The sequence below is a fragment of the Cherax quadricarinatus genome, chromosome 15 (assembly GCF_038502225.1).
Source record: "Cherax quadricarinatus isolate ZL_2023a chromosome 15, ASM3850222v1, whole genome shotgun sequence".
In the NCBI taxonomy this organism is placed as follows: Eukaryota; Metazoa; Arthropoda; class Malacostraca; order Decapoda; family Parastacidae; genus Cherax; species Cherax quadricarinatus.
The window spans coordinates 24,767,061-24,787,004 of record NC_091306.1 but is presented as its reverse complement, the minus strand read 5'-3'; the positions used below and the strand labels follow the sequence as shown (position 1 = coordinate 24,787,004).

Sequence of the window (19,944 nt, the reverse complement as noted above, 5' to 3'; positions counted from 1 at the left end):
TTTTGCCTCCTTACACCGTCGGGTAAACCAGATGCTCGTTCTGGCCTTCCAATTGTTTCTGTTGCCCTTGGGAATAAACCTTTCCACTGCCTCCTTGCATTTTGTTGTTACATATTCCATCATTTCATTTACTGGCTTTCCTGCCAGTTCTCTGTCCCACGGAACCTCCTGCAGGAAGTTCCTCAACCCTGTGTAGTCCCCTCTTTTATAGTCTGGCTTTTCCCATTCAACTCCTGTTACTCTCTCTCCACTTGCAACTCTACTATGTATTCAAAGCACAGAACCACTTGGTGTGTGTGTGTGTGTGTGTTTGTATTTGTATATGTGTGTGTGTTTGTGTGTGTGTGTGTGTGTGTGTGTGTGTGTGTGTGTGTGTGTGTGTGTGTGTGTGTGTGTGTGTACTCACCTAGTTGAGGTTGCAGGGGTCGAGTCCAAGCTCCTGGCCCCGCCTCTTCACTGGTCGCTACTAGGTCACTCTCCCTGAACCGTGAGCTTTATCATACCTCTGCTTAAAGCTATGTATGGATCCTGCCTCCACTACATCGCTTCCAAAACTATTCCACTTCCTGACTACTATGTGGCTGAAGAAATACTTCCTGACATCTCTGTGATTCATCTGTGTCTTCAACTTCCAACTGTGTCCCCTTGTTGCTGTGTCCCATCTCTGGAACATCCTGTCTTTGTCCACCTTGTCAATTTCTCTCAGTATTTTGTATGTCGTTATCATGTCCCCCTTATCTCTCCTGTCCTCCAGTGTCGTCAGGTTGATTTCCCTTAACCTCTTCTCGTAGGACATACCTCTTAGCTCTCTGACTAGTCTTGTTCCAAACCTTTGCACTTTCTCTAGTTTCTTTACGTGCTTGGCTAGGTGTGGGTTCCAAACTGGTGCCGCATACTCCAATATGGGCCTAACGTACACGGTGTACAGGGTCCTGAACGATTCCTTATTAAGATGTCGGAATGCTGTTCTGAGGTTTGGTAGGCGCCCATATGCTGCAGCAGGTTGATGTTCGCTTCAGGAGATGTGCCTGGTGTTATACTCACCCCATGATCTTTTTCCTTGAGTGAGGTTTGTAGTCTCTGGCCTCCTAAACTGTACTCCGTCTGCGGTCTTCTTTGCCCTTCCCCAATCTTCATGACTTTGTACTTGGTGGGGTTGAACTCCAGGAGCCAAATGCTGGACCAGGTCTGCAGCTTGTATAGATCCCTTTGTAGTTCTGCCTGGTCTCATCAACTTCACATCATCTGCAAACAGGGGCATTTCGTAGTCTATTCCTTCCGTCATGTTCACAAATACCAGAAACAGCACTGGTCCTAGGACTGACCCCTGCTGGACCCCGCTCGTCAAAGGTGCCCACCCTGACACCTCGCCGCGTACCATGACTCGCTGCTGTCTTCCTGACAAGTATTCCCTGATCCATTGTAGTGCCTTCCTTGTTATCCCTGCTTGGTCCTCCAGTTTTTGCACTAATCTCTTGTGTGGAACTGTGTCAAACGCCTTCTTGCAGTCCAAGAATATGCAATCCACCCACCCCTCTCTCTCGTGTCTTACTGCTGTCACCATATCATAGAACTCCAGTAGGTTTGTGACACAAGATTTCCCATCCCTGAAACCATGTTGGCTGCTGTTAATGAGATCATTCCTTTCTAGGTGTTCCACCACTCTTCTCCTGATAATCTTCTCCATGATTTTGCATACTATACGTGTCAGTGACACTGGTCTGTAGTTTAGTGCTTCATGTCTGTCTCCTTTTTTAAAGATTGGGACTACATATGCTGTCTTCCATGCCTCAGGCAATCTCCCTGTTTCGATAGATGTATTGAATATTGTTGTTAGAGGTACACATAGCGCCTCTGCTCCCTCTCTCAGAACCCATGGAGAGATGTTATCCGGCCCCATTGCCTTTGAGGTATCTAGCTCACTGAGAAGCCTCTTCACTTCTTCCTCGGTTGTGTGTACTGTGTCCAGCACATGGTGGTGTGCCCCACCTCTCCGTCTTTCTGGAGCCCCTTCTGTCTCCTCTGTGAACACTTCTTTGAATCTCTTGTTGAGTTCCTCACATACTTCACGGTCATTTCTTGTTGTCTCTCCTCCTTCCTTCCTTAGCCTGATTACCTGGTCCTTGACTGTTGTTTTCCTCCTGATGTGGCTGTATAACAGTTTCGGGTCAGATTTGGCTTTCGCTGCTATGTCGTTTTCATATTGTCGTTGGGCCTCCCTTCCGTATCTGTGCATATTCATTTCTGGCTCTACGACTTCTGTTCTTATTCTCTTGGGTCCTTAGCCTTCTATATTTCTTCCATTGCCTAGCACACTTGGTTTTTGCCTCTCTGCACCTTTGGGTGAACCATGGGGTCATCCTGGCTTTTTCATTATTCCTGTTACCCTTGGGTACAAACCTCTCCTCAGCCTCCTTGCACATTGTTGCTACATATTCCATCATCTCATTAACTGGCTTCCCTGCCAGTTCTCTGTCCCACTGAACCCCGTTCAGTGTGTGTGTTTGTATATGTATGTGTGTGTGTGTGTGTTTCTGTATGTGTGTGTGTGTGTGTGTGTGTGTGTGTGTGTGTGTGTGTGTGTGTGTGTGAGTGAGTGAGTGTGAGTGAGTGTGTGTGTGTACTCACCTATATGTATTCACCTATATGTGGTTGCAGGGGTCGATTCATAGCTCCTGGCCCTGCCTCTTCCCTGGTCGATACTAATTCACTCTCTCCCTGCTCCATGATATTTGTCATACCTCTTCTTAAAGCTGTTTATGGAACTTGTTTCCACTACTTCACTCTTCAGATTATTCCAGTTCCTGACAACTCTAAATCTAAAGAAATACTTCCTAATATCCCTATGACTCATCTGGGTTTTCAGCTTCCAATTGTGTCCCCTTGTTTCTGTATCCCATCTCTGAAACATTAGATCCTTGTCCACCTTGTCAATGCCTCTTAGTATCTTATACGTTGTTATCATGTCCCCTCTATCCTTCCTATCCTCTAGTGTCATCAGGTTGAGTTCCCTTAACCTCTCCTCATAAGACATACCCCTCAGTTCCGGGACTAATCGTGTTGCAAATTTTTGCACTTTCTCCAATTTCGTAACGTGTTTGGCTAAGTGAGGGTTCCATACTGGCGCTGCATATTCCAGTATAGGCCTTACGTACACTGTGTACAATGTCGTGAATGACTCCTTACTCAGATGTCTAAACGCCAATCTCAGGTTTGCCAATATCCCATATGCTGCAGCAGTTATTTGATTGATGTGTGCCTCAGGGGACATGTTCATTATAATGCTTACCCCAAAATCCTTTTCTTTAATTGACGTTTGCAGCTGTTGGTTTCCTAACCTGTACTCCGTCTGCGGTCTTCAGTGTCCTTCCCCAATCTTCATGACCTTACACTCACTGGGGTTAAACTCCAGGAGCCATTTGTCAGACCATACTTGTAGTTTGTCCAGATTCCCATGTAATCTTAACTGATCCTCTCCCACTTGTATTCTCCTCATCAGTTTCACATCATCAACGAACAGTGACACTTCTGAATCTATTCCTTCCACCATGTCATTCACGTATACAAGAAACGGCACCGGGCCTAGGACTGAACCTTGTGGAACCCCACTCGACACATTCGCCCACTCCGACACTTCAGCACGTACCAACACTCGTTGTTTCCTTCCTGTCAGGTATTCCCTGATCCATTGTAGTACTTTCCCAGTTATTCCTGCCTGCTCCTCTAATTTTTGCACCAGTCTCTTGTGTGGTACTGTGTCAAAAGCCTTCTTGCAGTCTAAAAAAGATGCAATCTACCCATCCCTCTCTCTCCTGTCTTACTTCTGTTGCCTTATCGTAGAACTAAAGTAGATTTGTGACACAGGATTTCCCATCTCTGAAGCCGTGCTGACTCTCACGTATGAGCCCAATCTTTTCAATGTGTTCCACCACTTTTCTCCTGATAATCTTTTCCATGACTTTACATACTATACAAGTCAGTGACACTGGTATGTAGTTTAATGGTACCTGTCTGTCCCCTTTCTTAAAAATTGGAACTGTATGTGCTGTCTTCCACGCCTCAGGCAACTGCCCTGTTTCAATTGATTTACTGAAGATTGCTGCTAATGGCACACACAGTTCCTCTGCTCCCTCTCTCAGTATCCATGGAGATATATGTTGTCTGGGCCCACTGCCTTTGAGGTATCGAGTTCGTCTAGCAGTTTCTTTACCTCTACCTTGGTTATGTGTATTGTGTCCAGCACCTGCTGGTGCACCCTACCTCCACAGTTTGCTGGAAGCATTCCTGACTCTAATGTGAATACTTCTCTGAATCTTTTCTTTAGTTCATCACATACTTCTTGGTCACTCTTCGTCAGCTCCCCTCCTTCTTTCCTCAGCCTCATTACCTGGTCCTTGACTGTTGTTTTTCTCCTAATGTGACTGTATAACAACTTTGGTTCAGATTTGACTTTTGATGCTATGTCGTTCTCGTATTGCCTCTGGGTCTCTCTCCTTATCCCTGCATATTCGTTTCTGGTTCTTCTGCTCAGCTCCTTGTTTCCTTGAGTCCTTTGCCTTCTATACCTTTTGCATGCTCTAACACACTTGGCTTTGGCCTCTTTACACCTCCAGTTAAACCATGGGCTCACTCTGGTCTTACCATTTTTTCTGTTGCCCTTTGGTATGAACCTTTCCTCTGCCTCCCTGCACTTAGTGGTTACTATTTCCATCATTTCATTTACTGTCTTTCCATCTAGTTCTCTTTCCCACTGCACTTCATGCAGGAAACTTCTCATTCCTATGTAGTCCCCTTTTTTGAAGTTCGGTTTCTCTCTTTGTTCTCGTGCTGCTGCATTCTCCACTGTCAACTCAACAAGATATTCAAAACTCAGGACATCATGATCACTAGCACCAAGGGGTCTTTCGTGGGTGATATCCCCTATGTCTGAACTATTCAAGGTGAACATGAGATCCAGCCTTGCTGCAACATCCTCTTCTCTCTCTCTGGTTGTATTCCTAACATTTTGGCTCATGAAGTTCTCCAATACAGTCTCCAACATCTTAGCCCTCCATGTTTCTGGTCCCTCATGTGGCTCTAGGTTTTCCCAGTCAATCTCTTTATGATTGAAATCCCCCATTATAAGCAATTTTGTCCTACCCATATGAGCCCTCCTGACCACTTCAGCTAGTGTATCCACCATTGCCCTATTGCACACATCATACTCTTCTCTTGTTCTCCTGCTGTTAAGTGGTGGGTTATACATCACTGCTATCATCACCTTTGGACCCCCAGTCTGAAGTGTTCCTACAATGAAGTCGTCTGTTTCCCTTCTTTCCATTCCTCTCATCTCAAAACTTCACTGGTTTTTTTATGAGCAATGCTACTCCTCCCCCTCCTCTGTTCTCTCTGATTTCCTCATAATCTGATATCCAGGTGGAAAAATTGCATCTGTTATCCCTGTAAGTTTTGTCTCTGTTAGTGCTATGATGTCAGGTGATGCATCAATGATGCATCTGCATTGGAGTACCATACCTTTAGCTTCTTTTCCATTACTGTATTTTGGGAGATGGAAGAGGAAGGTGCAGGCTGGGAGGGTGGGAGGCAGGGCACAATATTATGGGAGGCTGCTGTGATTGTGGAATTAGTGCTTAGGGGGGGGGGGTGGCTATGGAGTGAGGTTCGTTTCTGTTTATTGTGTTTGGTTGATATGTGGTGACAGGGATTGAGAGGTTTCTGTAAGCATTTGTGTTCGATGTTTCCCCAAAGGCTCAGCTTTCCTGCCTGTCGTTGCCTGTCCTGTCACTCTTTCCTTCAACTGGTTTTGTCTTGTTCTCACTTCAGTTGTTCCCTTTCCTTTCGTTTTCTGTCTCGATTGAGGAACACTTTTTGATAATCTGGAGAGTCCTTTAACAGTGGTTTCTGTTGTAGTATCCTGTTCCGTATCACATCTGTCTTGAATGCCAATCTGATTGGTCGATTTTTTTCTCTCGAATACCCCCCAAGTCTGTGAAAATTTTCTACCTGAGACATGTCCCTCTCTCCTGTTATTGCAATGATGTTTTAAATCTCTGTTTTCTCCCAATGCTTTCTTTCATCATAGGTCTGCCCTTCAGCCTCCTGAAGCCCATGGATAATTATTGACCTCTCCCTCTCCTCTTCCCATTTCTTTTCCCTCTGTATCTCTGAATCTGATTTAAGCATCTCCTTTGCTATTTCCCAAATCATCTCCCAGACACCATGATGGCCTGATATTACTGCTGCAAAAGACTGCTTAGCTCCATCCGCTCCTTCAGTCCCCTCGCTGCCTGCTGATGTTCCCATTTCAGTCATCTTGCTCCTTTCGGACCTCATCTTTAGATCCTGCTTCAGCACATCCATTTCTTCCTCCAATCTCTGTATATTTGCCTCAGTGTGTGTGTGTGTGTGTGTGTGTGTGTGTGTGTGTGTGTGTGTGTGTGTGTGTGTGTGTGTGTGTGTGTGTTTGTATATGTGTGTGTGTTTGTATATGTATGTGTGTGTATGTGTGTGTGTTTGTATATGTATGTGTGTGTGTGTGTGTGTGTGTGTGTTTCTATATGTATGTGTGTGTGTGCGCGCGCGCCCTCACTCAGTTCGATTCAATGAGTTGTGTTTGCGGGGGCTGAGACTCAGTTCCTGGCCCCCTCCTCTTAGACTACTTTGATCTGCATCGCTGATTTTTGCTGTCTGTAGTCTTGTCATGCCTACTCTTAAAGCTATGTATTGAATTTGCCTCCAACACCGCCTCATCCATTTCAATTTTTAAGCACCCCGAGGCTAAAGAAATATTCCCTCACATCCCTATGGCTCGACAAAACTTGTTAAAATATGTGTTCCTTCTTCATTCTCAATACATACCACTGTGTATATATATATATATATATATATATATATATATATATATATATATATATATATATATATATATATATATATATATATATATAAACACCAAGGCAGGGTGGCCCGAAAAAGAAAAACTTTCACCATCATTCACTCCATCACTCTCTTGCCAGAGGCGCCCTTACACTACAGTTATAAAACTGCAACATTAACATCCCTCCTTCAGAGTGCCGGCACTGTACTTCCCATCTCCAGGACTCAAGTCCGGCCTGCTGGTTTCCCTGAATCCCTTCATAAATATTACCCTGCTTACACTCCAACAGCACGTCAAGTCTTAAAAACCATTCGCTCCTATCTAACATGCTCACACATGCTTGCTAGAAGTCCAAGCCTCTCGCAAACATAACCTCCTTTACCCCCTCCCTCCAACCTTTCCTAGGCCGACTTCTACCCCGCCTTCCCTCCAATACAGATTTATACACTCGAAGTCATTCTATTTTGTTCTACCCTCTCTACATATCCGAACCACTTCAACAACCCCTCCTCAGCCCTCTGGATAATAGTTTTGGTAATCCCGCACCTTCTAATTTCCAAACTACGAATTCTCTGCATTATATTCACACCACACATCGCCTTCAGACAAGACAAGTACACTGCCTCCAGCCTTCTCCTTGTTGCAACATTCATCACCCATGCTTCACACCCATACAAGAGCGTTGGTATAACTCTACTCTCATACATTCCCCTCTTTGCCTCCATGGCCAAAGTTCTTTGTCTCCACAGACTCCTAAGTACACCACTTACCCTTTTCCCCTCGTCAATTCTATGATTCACCTTATCTTTCATAGACCCATCTGCTGACACGTTCACTCCTAAATATCTGAATACATTCACCTCCTCCATACTCTCTCCCTCCAATCTGATATCCAATCTTCCGTTACCTATTTTTTTTGTTATCCTCATAACCTTACTCTTTCCTATATTCACTTTCAATTTTCATCTTTTACATACCCTACGAAACTCATCCACCAACCTCTGCAACTTCTCTTCAGAATCTCCCAAGAGCACAGTGTCATCAGCAAAGAGCAACTGTGACAACTCCCACTTTGTGTTAGAGTCTTTATCTTTTAACCTCACACCTCTTGCCAACACCCGAGCATTCACTTCTCTTACAACCCCATCTCTAAATATATTGAACAACCACGGTGACATCACACATCCATGTTTAAAGCCTATTTTTATTAGGAAATAATATCCCTCTCTCCTACGTACTCTAATCTGAGCCTCACTATCCTCGTAAAAACTGCTTTCAATAACCTACCTCTTATTTCATACATCTGCCACATTGCCCCCCTATCCACCCTGTCATACACCTTTTCCAAATCCATAAATGCCACAATAACTTTTTTACCCTTATCTAAATACTGTTCACCTATATATATATATATATATATATATATATATATATATATATATATATATATATATATATATATATATATATATATATATATACACAAACACTGATCTCTGGCTGAAGGAGACTCGAACCTACGAACCTTGGAACAAGGTACGCAGTGCTTTACCAATCTACCCACACTGGACAATAACTTGGAGTCCAGCTTGCGCTAGACTTTGATCCAAGGCAGCCAGCTTTCAGAAGGCTTACAGCTTTTCAGGTTCGAGTCTCCTTCAGCCAGAGATCAGTGTTTGTGTATATTTCGCCTGCTCTTGCGAATTCCTTGCATATCTATATATATATATATATATATATATATATATATATATATATATATATATATATATATATATATATATATATATATATATATATATATACATATACAATGGTCACTAATAAGTCACAAACCACTCAGCTCTGACGTTTCTCTCTGTGGCCCAATTAGTCAGGAATTTGCTGTAATGCAGCACAGCCGATTTGCCCACGGCCCAAGGTCCGCCCAATCCCCCCCCCCCCGTCCATTGCACACACACACACACACACACACACACACACACACACACACACACACACACACACACACACACACACACACACACACACACACACACACACACACACACACACACATACACAGTAGAGCTACAAGTGGAGGGAGAAGCAGGAAGGCCAGGACGAATGAAGCCAAACTACAAGAAAGGGGACTACTCAGGAATGAGGAACTTCCTGAACGGGGTTCAGTGGGACAGAGAACTGGCAGGGAAGCCAGTTAATGAGATGATGGAATATGTAGCAACAAAATGCAAGGAGGCTGAGGAGAGGTTTGTACCCAAGGGTAACAGGAATAATGAAAAAGCCAGGATGAGCCCATGGTTTACCCAAAGGTGCAGGGAGGCAAAAACCAAGTGTGCTAGAGAATGGAAGAAATATAGAAGGCAAAGGACCCAGGAGAATAAGGAGAGCAGTCGTAGAGCCAGAAACGAATATGCACAGATAAGAAGGGAGGCCCAAAGACAATATGAAAATGACATAGCAGCGATAGCCGAATCTGACCCGAAACTGTTGTACAGCCACATCAGGAGGAAAACAACAGTCAAGGACCAGGTAATCAGGCTAAGGAAGGAAGGAGGAGAGGCAACAAGAAATGACCGTGAAGTATGTGAGGAACTCAACAAGAGATTCAAAGAAGTGCTCACAGAGGAGACAGAAGGGGCTCCAGAAAGACGGAGAGGTGGGGCACACCACCATGTGCTGGACACAGTGCACACAACCGAGGAAAAAGTGAAGAGGCTTCTGAGTGAGCTAGATACCTCAAAGGCAATGGGGGCCAGATAATATCTACCCATGGGTATTGAGAGAGGGAGCAGAGGCGCTATGTGTACCCCTAACAACAATATTCAATACATCTATCGAAACAGGGAGATTGCCTGAGGCATGGAAGACAGCAAATGTAGTCCCAATCTTTAAAAAAGGAGACAAACATGAAGCATTAAACTACAGACCAGTGTCACTGACATGTATAGTATGCAAAATCATGGAGAAGATTATCAGGAGAAGAGTGGTGGAACACCTAGAAAGAAATGATCTCATCAACAGCAGCCAACATGGTTTCAGGGACGGGAAATCCTGTGTCACAAACCTACTGGATTTCTATGATATGGTGACAGCAGTAAGACAAGAGAGAGAGGGGTGGGTGGATTGCATATTCTTGGACTGCAAGAAGGCGTTTGACACAGTTCCACACAAGAGATTAGTGCAAAAACTGGAGGACCAAGCAGGGATAACAGGGAAGGCACTACAGTGGATCAGGGAATACTTGTCAGGAAGACAGCAGCGAGTCATGGTACGTGGCGAGGTGTCAGAGTGGGCACCTGTGACCAGCGGGGTCCCGCAAGGGTCAGTCCTAGGACCAGTGCTGTTTCTGGTATTTGTGAACGACATGACGGAAGGAATAGACTCTGAGGTGTCCCTGTTTGCAGATGACGTGAAGTTGATGAGAAGAATTCACTCGATCGAAGACCAGGCAGAACTACAAAGGGATCTGGACAGGCTGCAGACCTGGTCCAGCAGTTGGCTCCTGGAGTTCAATCCCACCAAGTGCAAAGTCAACCATACCCCCGGCTGGGATTGAACCCGCGGTCATAGAGTCTCATGAAGATTGGGGAAGGGCAAAGAAGACCGCAGACGGAGTACAGTCTAGGGGGCCAGAGACTACAAACCTCACTCAAGGAAAAAGATCTTGGGGTGAGTATAACACCAGGCACATCTCCTGAAGCGCACATCAACCAAATAACTGCTGCAGCATATGGGCGCCTAGCAAACCTCAGAACAGCATTCCGACATCTTAATAAGGAATCGTTCAGGATCCTGTACACCGTGTACGTTAGGCCCATATTGGAGTATGCGGCACCAGTTTGGAACCCACACCTAGCCAAGCACGTAAAGAAACTAGAGAAAGTGCAAAGGCTTGCAACAAGACTAGTCCCAGAGCTAAGAGGTATGTCCTACGAGGAGAGGTTAAGGGAAATCAACCTGCCGACACTGGAGGACAGGAGAGATAGGGGGGACATGATAACGACATACAAAATACTGAGAGGAATTGACAAGGTGGACAAAGACAGGATGTTCCAGAGATTGGACACAGTAACAAGGGGACACAGTTGGAAGTTGAAGACACAGATGAATCACAGGGATGTTAGGAAGTATTTCTTCAGCCACAGAGTAGTCAGTAAGTGGAATAGTTTGGGAAGCGATGTAGTGGAGGCAGGATCCATACATAGCTTTAAGCAGAGGTATGATAAAGCTCACGGTTCAGGGAGAGTGACCTAGTAGCGATCAGTGAAGAGGCGGGGCCAGGAGCTCGGACTCGACCCCCGCAACCTCAACTAGGTGAGTACACACACACACACACACACACACACACACACACACACACACACACACACACACACACACACACACACACACACACACGCGCGCGCGCGAGCGCGCGCGCACACAGGAGCTTGTACTCGACCCCTGGAACCTCAGCTAGGTGAGTACTCACACACGCGCACACACACACGACACACACACACACACGACACACGACACACACACACACACACACACACACACACGCATACACACACACACACACACACACACACACGCATACACACACACACACACACACACAAGGGTTCCACAGGGGTCAGTCCTAGGACCTGTGCTGTTCTTGGTATATGTGAACGACATAACGGAAGGGATAGACTCAGAAGTGTCCTTGTTTGCAGATGATGTGAAGTTAATGAGAAGAATCAAATCGGATGAGGATCAGGCAGGACTACAAAGAGACCTGGACAGGCTACAAGCCTGGTCCAGTAACTGGCCCCTTGAGTTTAACCCTGCCAAATGCAAAATCATGAAGATTGGGGAAGGGCAAAGAAGACCGCAGACACAATATAGTTTAGATGGCCAAAGACTGCAAACTTCACTCAAGGAAAAAGATCTGGGGGTGAGTATAACACCGAGCATATCTCCTGAGGCGCACATCAATCAGATAACTGCTGCAGCATACGGGCGCCTGGCAAACCTACGGATAGCGTTCCGATACCTCAGTAAGGATTCGTTCAAGACTCTATATACCATTTACGTCAGGCCCATACTGGAGTATGCAGCACCAGTTTGGAATCCACACCTAGTCAAGCACGTCAAGAAATTAGAGAAGGTGCAAAGGTTTGCAACAAGACTAGTCCCAGAGCTACGGGGATTGTCCTACGAAGAAAGGTTGAGGGAAATCGGCCTGACGACACTGGAGGGCAGGAGGGTCAGGGGAGACATGATAACGACATATAAAATACTGCGCGGAATAGTCAAGGTGTACAAAGACGGGATGTTCCAGAGATTGGACACAGACACAAGAGGTCACAATTGGAAGTTGAAGACTCAGATGAATCAAAGGGATGTTAGAAAGTATTTCTTCAGTCAGAGTGGTCAGGCCGTGGAATAGCCTAGAAAGTGAAGTAGTGGAGGCGGGAACCATACATAGTTTTAAGGCGAGGTATGATAAAGCTCATGGGGCAGGAAGAGAGAGGACCTAGTAGCAATCAGTGAAGAGGCGGGGCCAGGAGCTATGGCTCGACCCCTGCAACCACAAATAGGTGAGTACAAATAGGTGAGTACACACACACACACACACACACACACACACACACACACACACACACACACGCACACGCACACGCACACGCACACACACACGAACACGAGACACACACACACGAGAGACACACACACACACACACACACACACACACACACACACACACACACACACACACACACACACACACACACACACACACACACACACACACACACACACACACACACACACACACACACACACACACACAGACACACAGACACACACACAGACACACAGACACAGACACACACACACACACACACACACACACACACACACACACACACACACACACACACACACACACACACACACACACACACACACACACAGACGCACACACACACACACACACACACACACACACACACACACACACACACACACACACACACACACACACACACACACACACACGAGACACACACACACACACACACACACGAGACACACACACACACACACACACACACACACACACACACACACGAGACACACACACACACACACACACACACACGACACACACACGACACACACACACACGACACACACACACACACACACACGACACACACACACGACACACACACACGACACACACACACGACACACACACACGACACACACACACGACACACACACGACACACACACACACACGACACACACGCACGACACACACACACGTCACACACACAAGACACACACACACGACACACACACGACACACACACACACACACACACGACTCACACACACGACACACACGCACGACACACACACACGACACACACACACGACAGACACACACACACACACACACACACACACACACACACACACACACACACACACACACACACACACACACACACACACACACACACACACTGGAATAGCCTAGCAAGTGAAGTAGTGGAGGCAGGAACCATACATAGCTTTAAGAAGAGGTATGACAAAGCTCAGGAAGCAATGAGGGAGAGGACCTAGTAGCGATCAGTGAAGAGGCGGGGCCAGGAGCTGAGTCTCGACCCCTGCAACCACAATTAGGTGAGTACACACACACACACACACACACACGCAGCAGGTGGTGGAAGGTATCAGACGACGAGGTGGTTAAACACCTGCACACACTTTGAGAAATGGTCAAAGGTTTGCAACGAAACTTATATATATATATATATATATATATATATATATATATATATATATATATATATATATATATATATATATATATATATATATATATATATATTAGGCAGGGTGAAGTGGGAGGTTATTTCAATATTACTGTGATTTATCTCGTAACAAACTATACAATTGTTTCATTAAATAAGGATTGTGTGTATTAAGGGAGAGATGATATGGAAAGTCGTGAAAGCAGTGAAGGAGGGAAGGAAGGAGAGTGGGAGGTAGAGTGGGAAGGAGGGAGGCTGGATGGGTAGGAGAGGGAGAGGGAAGGAGAGTAGTGTATGAGAGGATGTAAATAATATGAGAGAAGAGGGAGGATGAAGAAGAGTCAAGACAGAGAGAGAGAGAGGAAGAGAGGAGGAATAAAAAAGAGATAGTGAAAGAATGAGATAGACAGGGTGAATACGTGCATGAATTTCCTGCTTAGTTCCTCACCTCTTATGTTATCTTCTGTGAGTTATAATCTCTTCTTTAGTCTTATAACTTGATCCTTCAAGGTTGTCTTCTAACACAGCTGTGATAACTTGATCCTTCAAGGTTGTCTTCTAACACAGCTGTGATAACTTGATCCTTCAAGGTTGTCTTCTAACACAGCTGTGATAACTTGATCCTTCAAGGTTGTCTTCTAACACAGCTGTGATAACTTGATCCTTCAAGGTTGTCTTCTAACACAGCTGTGATAACTTGATCCTTCAAGGTTGTCTTCTAACACAGCTGTGATAACTTGATCCTTCAAGGTTGTCTTCTAACACAGCTGTGATAACTTGATCCTTCAAGGTTGTCTTCTAACACAGCTGTGATAACTTGATCCTTCAAGGTTGTCTTCTAACACAGCTGCGATAACTTGATCCTTCAAGGTTGTCTTCTAACACAGCTGCGATAACTTGATTCTTCAAGGTTGTCTTCTAACACAGCTGTGATAACTTGATCCTTCAAGGTTGTCTTCTAACACAGCTGTGATAACTTGATCCTTCAAGGTTGTCTTCTAACACAGCTGCGATAACTTGATCCTTCAAGGTTGTCTTCTAACACAGTTGTGATAACTTGATCCTTCAAGGTTGTCTTCTAACACAGCTGCGATAACTTGACCCTTCAAGGTTGTCTTCTAACACAGTTATGATAACTTGACCCTTCAAGGTTGTCTTCTAACACAGTTATGATAACTTGATCCTTCAAGGTTGTCTTCTAACACAGTTGTGATAACTTGATCCTTCAAGGTTGTCTTCTAACACAGCTTCGATAACTTGACCCTACACACTTGTCTTCTTCACTTGCCTCTCTGCTTCCCTTCTCATCCTAGTACATTCATTCCAGGCTCTTATTTGCGCTACAATATTTACAATAAAGCGCTAAACTTGTATGGGTCTTTCATTACAGTAGCTATAATTCTTGTTCTCTGTCGTCCTCCGTGTTTTGTATTTCTTCAATGCTCGTATTTTCCGTTTTCTTTGGCCTCTCTGCAGCTGTGATAATATTAATCATCCTCTCCGTAGTATTAGTTTTCATACCTCGTGATTGATGTGAAACTTTCTATTGCAGCCTCTGGGAACTTCATGGTCAGGTCCACCACCATCCCTTTCTTACTGTTCCCTGTTTAGTACATCTCAAATTTTTGTTTGGTCTTGTCAGAGTTACTCTTCATTTCTCTGTCCCGTCTCCTTCCTTCTCTTACTTATACTAAGCATTCATAGCTTATTACGGTGTGATTGTTGACTCCTGCTGGTGTTAGGTAGTTGAATACTCAGTGTTGTTCCTTCCATTCTTCCTGGCCAGAGCTGCAAATTCCTTTCTTCCTCATCGGAATTGGCACTTCCTTCGTTCTCATCAGACGTGTGTTCCTTCTTCCGTCTTCAGAGCTGTGCGTTCCTTCATCAGAGCTGTGTTTCTTCCTTCATCAGTGCTGTGTGTTCCCTCTTCATCAGGGATGTGTGCGTCTTCCTTCTTCAGAGCTGTGTGTTCCTTCTTCAGAGCTGTGTGCCTACCTCTTCCTTCCCAGTCAGGCCTGAGTAGTAGCCCTGTGCCACACACCTCAGCTCTTAGAGGATCAGACTAATGCATGTGTCCACGGGTATCTTATCTATTTGCCCCTGCACGCTTTACAGCCTCTCAGGATGTAAACAATTGAGAATTTTTGTGTTCCGCAAAACATGTTTTTGGTCCCAGGACACTGTAAGCCAAGGTATTGTTTGTTAGGACACTGTTACCCAAGGTGCAGCTTGCTAGGTTACTGTTACCCAAGATATTGTTTGCTAGGACACTCTTACCCAAGGTGCAGCTTGCTAGGATACTGTTACCCAAGATATTGTTTGTTAGGACACTGTTACCCAAGGTGTAGCTTGCTAGAACATTGTTACCCAAGGTGTAGCTTGCTAGAACACTGTTACCCAAGGTGTAGCTTGCTAGAACACTGTTACCCAAGGTGCAGCTTGCTAGGATACTGTTACCCAAGGTGCAGCTTGCTAGGATACTGTTACCCAAGATATTGTTTGCTAGGACACTCTTACCTGAGGTGTTGTTTGTTAGGACACTGTTACCCAAGGTGTAGCTTGCTAGAACACTGTTACCCAAGGTGTAGCTTGCTAGAACACTGTTACCAAAGGTGCAGCTTGCTAGGATACTGTTACCCAAGATATTGTTTGCTAGGACACTCTTACCTGAGGTGTTGTTTGTTAGGACACTGTTACCCAAGGTATTGTTTGCTAGAACACTGTTAACCAAGATATTGTTTGCTAGGACACTGTTATCCAAGGTATTGTTTGCTAGGACACTGTTATCCAAGGTGTAGCTTGCTAGGACAGTTACCCAAGGTGTAGCTTGCTCGGATAATGTTAACCAAGGTGTAGCTTGCTAGGACACTGTTACCCAAGGTATTGTTTGCCAGGACACTGTTATCCAAGGTGTAGCTTGCTAGGACAGTTACCCAAGGTGTAGCTTGCTCGGATAATGTTAACCAAGGTGTAGCTTGCTAGGACACTGTTACCCAAGGTATTGTTTGCCAGGACACTGTTATCCAAGGTGTAGCTTGCTAGGACACTGTTACCTAAGGTGTAGCTTGCTAGGACAGTTACCCAAGGTGTAGCTTGCTCGGATAATGTTAACCAAGGTGTTGTTTGCTAGGACACTGTTACCCAAGGTATTGTTTGCCAGGACACTGTTATCCAAGGTGTAGCTTGCTAGGACACTGTTATCCAAGGTGTAGCTTGCTAGGACACTGTTACCCAAGGTGTAGCTTGCTCGGATAATGTTAACCAAGGTGTAGCTTGCTAGGACACTGTTACCCAAGGTATAGCTTGCTAGGACACTGTTAACCAAGGTGTAGCTTGCTAGGACAATATTAACTAAGGTGTTATTTACTGAGTGTAACCAATGTGTTGTTCCCCAGGACACGGCTGGGCAGGAACGATACCGAACCATCACCACAGCATATTACAGGGGCGCTATGGGCTTCATTCTCATGTACGACATCACTAACGAAGAGTCTTTCAACAGTGTTCAAGACTGGTGAGTACCCAGGTTACACTACCCATGGCGAGGTTAAACTACTCGTGGTGAGGTCCAGCTACCCAGGGCGAGGTTAAGCTAAGTTCATGCATCATTTGTATTCGTGTGCAATCTGTGGTGTTGATGGTGAGTGTGAGTGTTGGCGTGTGTGTGAGAGAGAGAGAGAAAAATAGAGAGAGAGAAAGTGGGCGTGTGAGGGTGAAAGAGTGGGTGTGTGTGTGAGTGGGTGAAGGAGTGGTCATGGACGGAGGCGTGGTAAATAACCTAAGACGCCATAATGGAAGTACCAACTACTTGAAGCAATTGCCGTGTTATCAACAGGTAGCAGGCCTGTGTGTGTGTGTGTGTGTGTGTGTGTGTGTGTGTGTGTGTGTGTGTGTGTGTGTGTGTGAGGGAGAGAGAGAGAGAGAGGGAGAGAGACAGAGAGGGAGAGAGAGAGAGAGAGGGAGAGAGAGAGAGAGAGAGAGAGAGAGAGAGAGAGAGGGAGAGAGAGAGAGAGAGAGAGAGAGAGAGAGAGAGAGAGAGAGAGAGAGAGAGAGAGAGAGAGAGAGAGAGAGAGCTTACATGGGTTATGCCCCTGGCGTGAATACCTTCGTTAGGTAGGATCATTAGAGAGGCAGCGCTCATTACAGCTTGTTGAGGACCAGTGTTGTTAAGGGCTCCTCTCGCATGTGTGTCCGCTTTGATGTGGTCCACGATGTGAAGAGAGGTTGTGTGGAGTTATGAACGAGTTGTGGTATGCTCTTCTTCTTTACCTTCATATAGCTACCTCCATGGATAGGAGTGCAATAAAATAACGACACGATGTCAAACCTAGTTTGACAGTTGAGGTCCAGATACTGTAGTTGCTTTGCCAAGGATGGCTACTTGAAGCCTGAAGCACTACAAGGACCAAGATTTATCTACAAGCCACACAATACAGGGAACCTCCTGCACTGAATATATGGTCTCAACAGGAAACTCTCAGCTACAGACTTGTATCATTTTTATCTAAATTGTTAGCAACGATAATAAAAAAAAAGAGCCTAGTGAAACAAGAAAGGTTTTGTTACCAAATATCAGTGTGAATTGGGAGGTTAAATTCTTCCTCACTAACCTACTAGCGTTGGTATTGTAATTTCTATCATTGTTTGGGATGGAACGAGGTATTCATACTGTGGGTCTTACAGAGAGTTCAGTGTTTTTGAGGATTTGTGGTCCATCTGTGTAGATGAAGACTGTGCAGATCAAGCGGAGAATGATAACAGTGGCTGGACATATTTTAGAGCTGCAGAAAGACCCTGAAGAGAATGCTCCCAATCAGAGACTGTTCTATGAATTAGAAAGTACAGGAACGAGTAAAATGAAAGGTGCTTCAGTTGCTCAGTGAATATCTGAAGAGAAAAGATGGCAACAGAGATGAAACATGCTTAGCAAGGGTGACTAACAGGGTCCCTTAAGTATCAGTGTTAGGATCTATGCGATTTCTGATGTGCGTTAAAAGTTACCAGAGGATGACTCCTGTGTATCCCAGTTTGCAGATAACTGTATGAAGACTTGAACAGATCGCAAGAACAGTCAGACAGGTAGCCACTAGAATTCAATACCAACAAGTGCAAATTATGAAAATCTGAGAGAGGCAGATGAGAGTTGAGACAGAACAGAGAAAGAGTGAAGAGCCTTTAGCACTGAACGTGAGAGATGACTCAGGAGACCACAGCAACCATCTCGCCCAAGCCACATGTACAGTAGTGTGTAAAATAATTGGGACAGGAGTAAATTTTGTGATTATCTCATAATATGTCTTAGTCTCCGGCTTAGTTAATGTAGTTTGAGTTCTTTTCTTTTCAGAAGAGTTTACTACCGACTTCTAATAACCATCCAGCTGTGGTGTTACCCTGAGACTTTCGTCAGTGTTACAACAGCTGTTGTTCTCTAAGGCTATTCCTGCAAGCATGCTTCTGAATGAATGTGGTTTCACCAAATTCTCTCCCTCAATTCATGGTTACTGCTGAAATTCATGATGGATGTTACATCTAGAAAGCGTGTAAGTATTGTAGCTCTTAGAAAATATGCTGATTTGAGTATCAGGTAGATCGCCAAAAATTTGAGCCTAGCAAAGTCAACTGTTGGTCAGATTCTGAAATGAGCTGACGACACTGGTGATTGTGGAGCGCTGCGTCGAGGAAGATGTGGAAAAAACGCAAGACAACACCTCACGATGACAAGGTTATCATAAGAAATAGTGTGAAGGATCCCAAGAAACCCAGCAGAGATCTACAGAGGGATTTGGCTTCTGCTGGCGTAAATGTTGATTCTTCAACTGTTAGACAAAGCCTCCATGAAGTTAGCAGAACTCCCAGAAAGCCGATAAAGAAGCAATTATTGACTGCTGCTATGAGGAAAAAACTGCTTCGGTGGGCACTCGATCATAAGGGATGGACAACAGATGAATGGAGAAAAGTTATATATCCAGATGTGTCGCATTTTGAAGTACATGGGTACAGATCAGTCGTAGTGAGACGGAGCAAAGGCGGACCTCTTCGGAATGGATACAGTCAACAAACGCCAAAATACTCACTTAAGATATTTTGGGGTAGTTTTATTGCTAAAGGCCCTGGACGGCTTGTTCATAGTTCCCTCACTATGAACAATGACAAATATAAGGCAATCCTGGAAACTCATTTGCTTCCCATTTTGGCTAGAGACTTTCCTGATGGAGAAGGTATTTTCCAGCAGGATTTTGCTCCATGCCACACTTCCAGAAAAATGCT

The 19,944-nt window shown here is 44.9% G+C and overlaps 1 protein-coding gene across 2 annotated transcripts in view; it reads left to right on the top strand.

The window, feature by feature from the left end:
* Positions 1 to 19,944, top strand: part of Rab3 (RAS oncogene family member Rab3) — a 385,193-nt gene that overhangs the window by 339,031 nt on the left and 26,218 nt on the right. For both annotated transcript variants that reach the window (XM_070085230.1, XM_070085229.1), the window contains exon 3: positions 17,073 to 17,191. In XM_070085230.1, the coding sequence (XP_069941331.1) occupies positions 17,073 to 17,191 (119 nt within the window). The remainder of the gene's footprint in view (positions 1 to 17,072; positions 17,192 to 19,944) is intronic.